The sequence below is a fragment of the Temnothorax curvispinosus genome, unplaced genomic scaffold (genome assembly GCF_003070985.1).
Source record: "Temnothorax curvispinosus isolate PA1 unplaced genomic scaffold, ASM307098v1 QBEX01002638.1, whole genome shotgun sequence".
Lineage (NCBI taxonomy): Eukaryota > Metazoa > Arthropoda > Insecta > Hymenoptera > Formicidae > Temnothorax > Temnothorax curvispinosus.
The window spans coordinates 1-1274 of record NW_020212418.1 but is presented as its reverse complement, the minus strand read 5'-3'; the positions used below and the strand labels follow the sequence as shown (position 1 = coordinate 1274).

The window sequence follows — 1274 nt, the reverse complement described above, 5'->3', positions numbered from 1 at the left end:
CTTGGATTGATTTTAAAATTTTGTCAACAATGTTTCTTTCTCCAATTTCCTCGGGGAAATCTGAGATTATTGATGATATCGTTAGTTTTACTTCTCCTCCGTCTTCAATTTTTCTTCTCGAGGCTTTGCACCTCCGTAAATGGAACTTGTTTTACTCGATTCTGCAATTGCATTCACAGGCTCGTTAACAGTCCTTGGTTTGAGCTGCAAACGTTTTCTTCCAGAAGTGTCTAAAGTGAAAAGCGCGCAATTGGATGAGTATAACAGATTATATATCTTAATTTATGTATATATGTGTTTTTGAGAAATTTCAAGTGGAAAAAGATTATTGACTCTGTGACAAGATATTTAATTAAATTTTTAAAACACGTAAATTCAAAATTACTTTGCGTGATTCTTTATCCCATGTGAATTTTATACATGTGTATAATAGAAAGAAACTAGAATGTAGTTTTATTTCTCTTTTACCGTTAACAAATTATGACTTAGTATGAAGGATATAAAGATTATAAAAATACATTTGTGGGATAATACATAGCTTCGTACAGAAACAGTGGACTCATAGTTGACAGGTCGTAAGTTCGACTCCGACCATCATTCCAATATTACAATACAAAGTCTCAATTTATAAAAGACTGATTAAAGAGTTAAAAGTTTTGAGCGAAAGACCATGAGTTGATGGTAGGAGATTTATAATCCGGTTTGAAAACAATAAACTAACGCATACATACATATACATTCTAAATTCTTGTAGGATTTTTATTCACAGTACTGTGACCTCAGTGGTAGTGCGTTTTCGAAGATTATAAATATATACACTTATTGTATACGTACCTGGAGGAGGGGCATCTTTCGGAAAATCATCCGGGAAGGGTTTCCGGTCTAAACCAGGACCGGTTCCCCGAAGTGGAGGTTTATTAGTGTACGACCTGCTGGACGTACTTCGCGCCCAATCACGATTTCCACCTGTGTCGTCGTTGAACTGGCCGTAATTGCCCCTATTACTTCTAGAGTCCCATCTATCGTTACCTTGCCTACTACCTCCATCGCGTGGGCCTCTATCGCTGTATCCTGTACATCGGGACAAACGTTAAAAATCTCTAAAGTCATCAAGATTGGCAGCACGTTAAATTTCGTGCTGCGATAGAGGAAGAGAGAATTAGTTTAGCGTTATAAGCGTTAGTATTGTTAGTATACAAATGCAGGATTTGCATCGCATTTTATTACTATGAAAGCGGTGTAATGAATATGAGGATTTACTATCAAAATCGTCG

At 36.3% G+C, this 1274-nt stretch overlaps 1 protein-coding gene across 1 annotated transcript; it reads right to left on the bottom strand.

Moving 5' to 3' along the window:
- Positions 1-6: 6 nt before the first annotated feature.
- LOC112451820 (eukaryotic translation initiation factor 4H-like) lies at positions 7-1270 on the bottom strand (the record flags this gene model as incomplete). Its single annotated transcript, XM_025011717.1, has 3 exons — positions 7-230; positions 835-1071; positions 1261-1270. Coding segments are annotated over 3 exons (390 nt in total), but the record flags the coding sequence as incomplete, so codon positions are not given.
- Between the last annotated feature and the right edge of the window lie 4 nt (positions 1271-1274).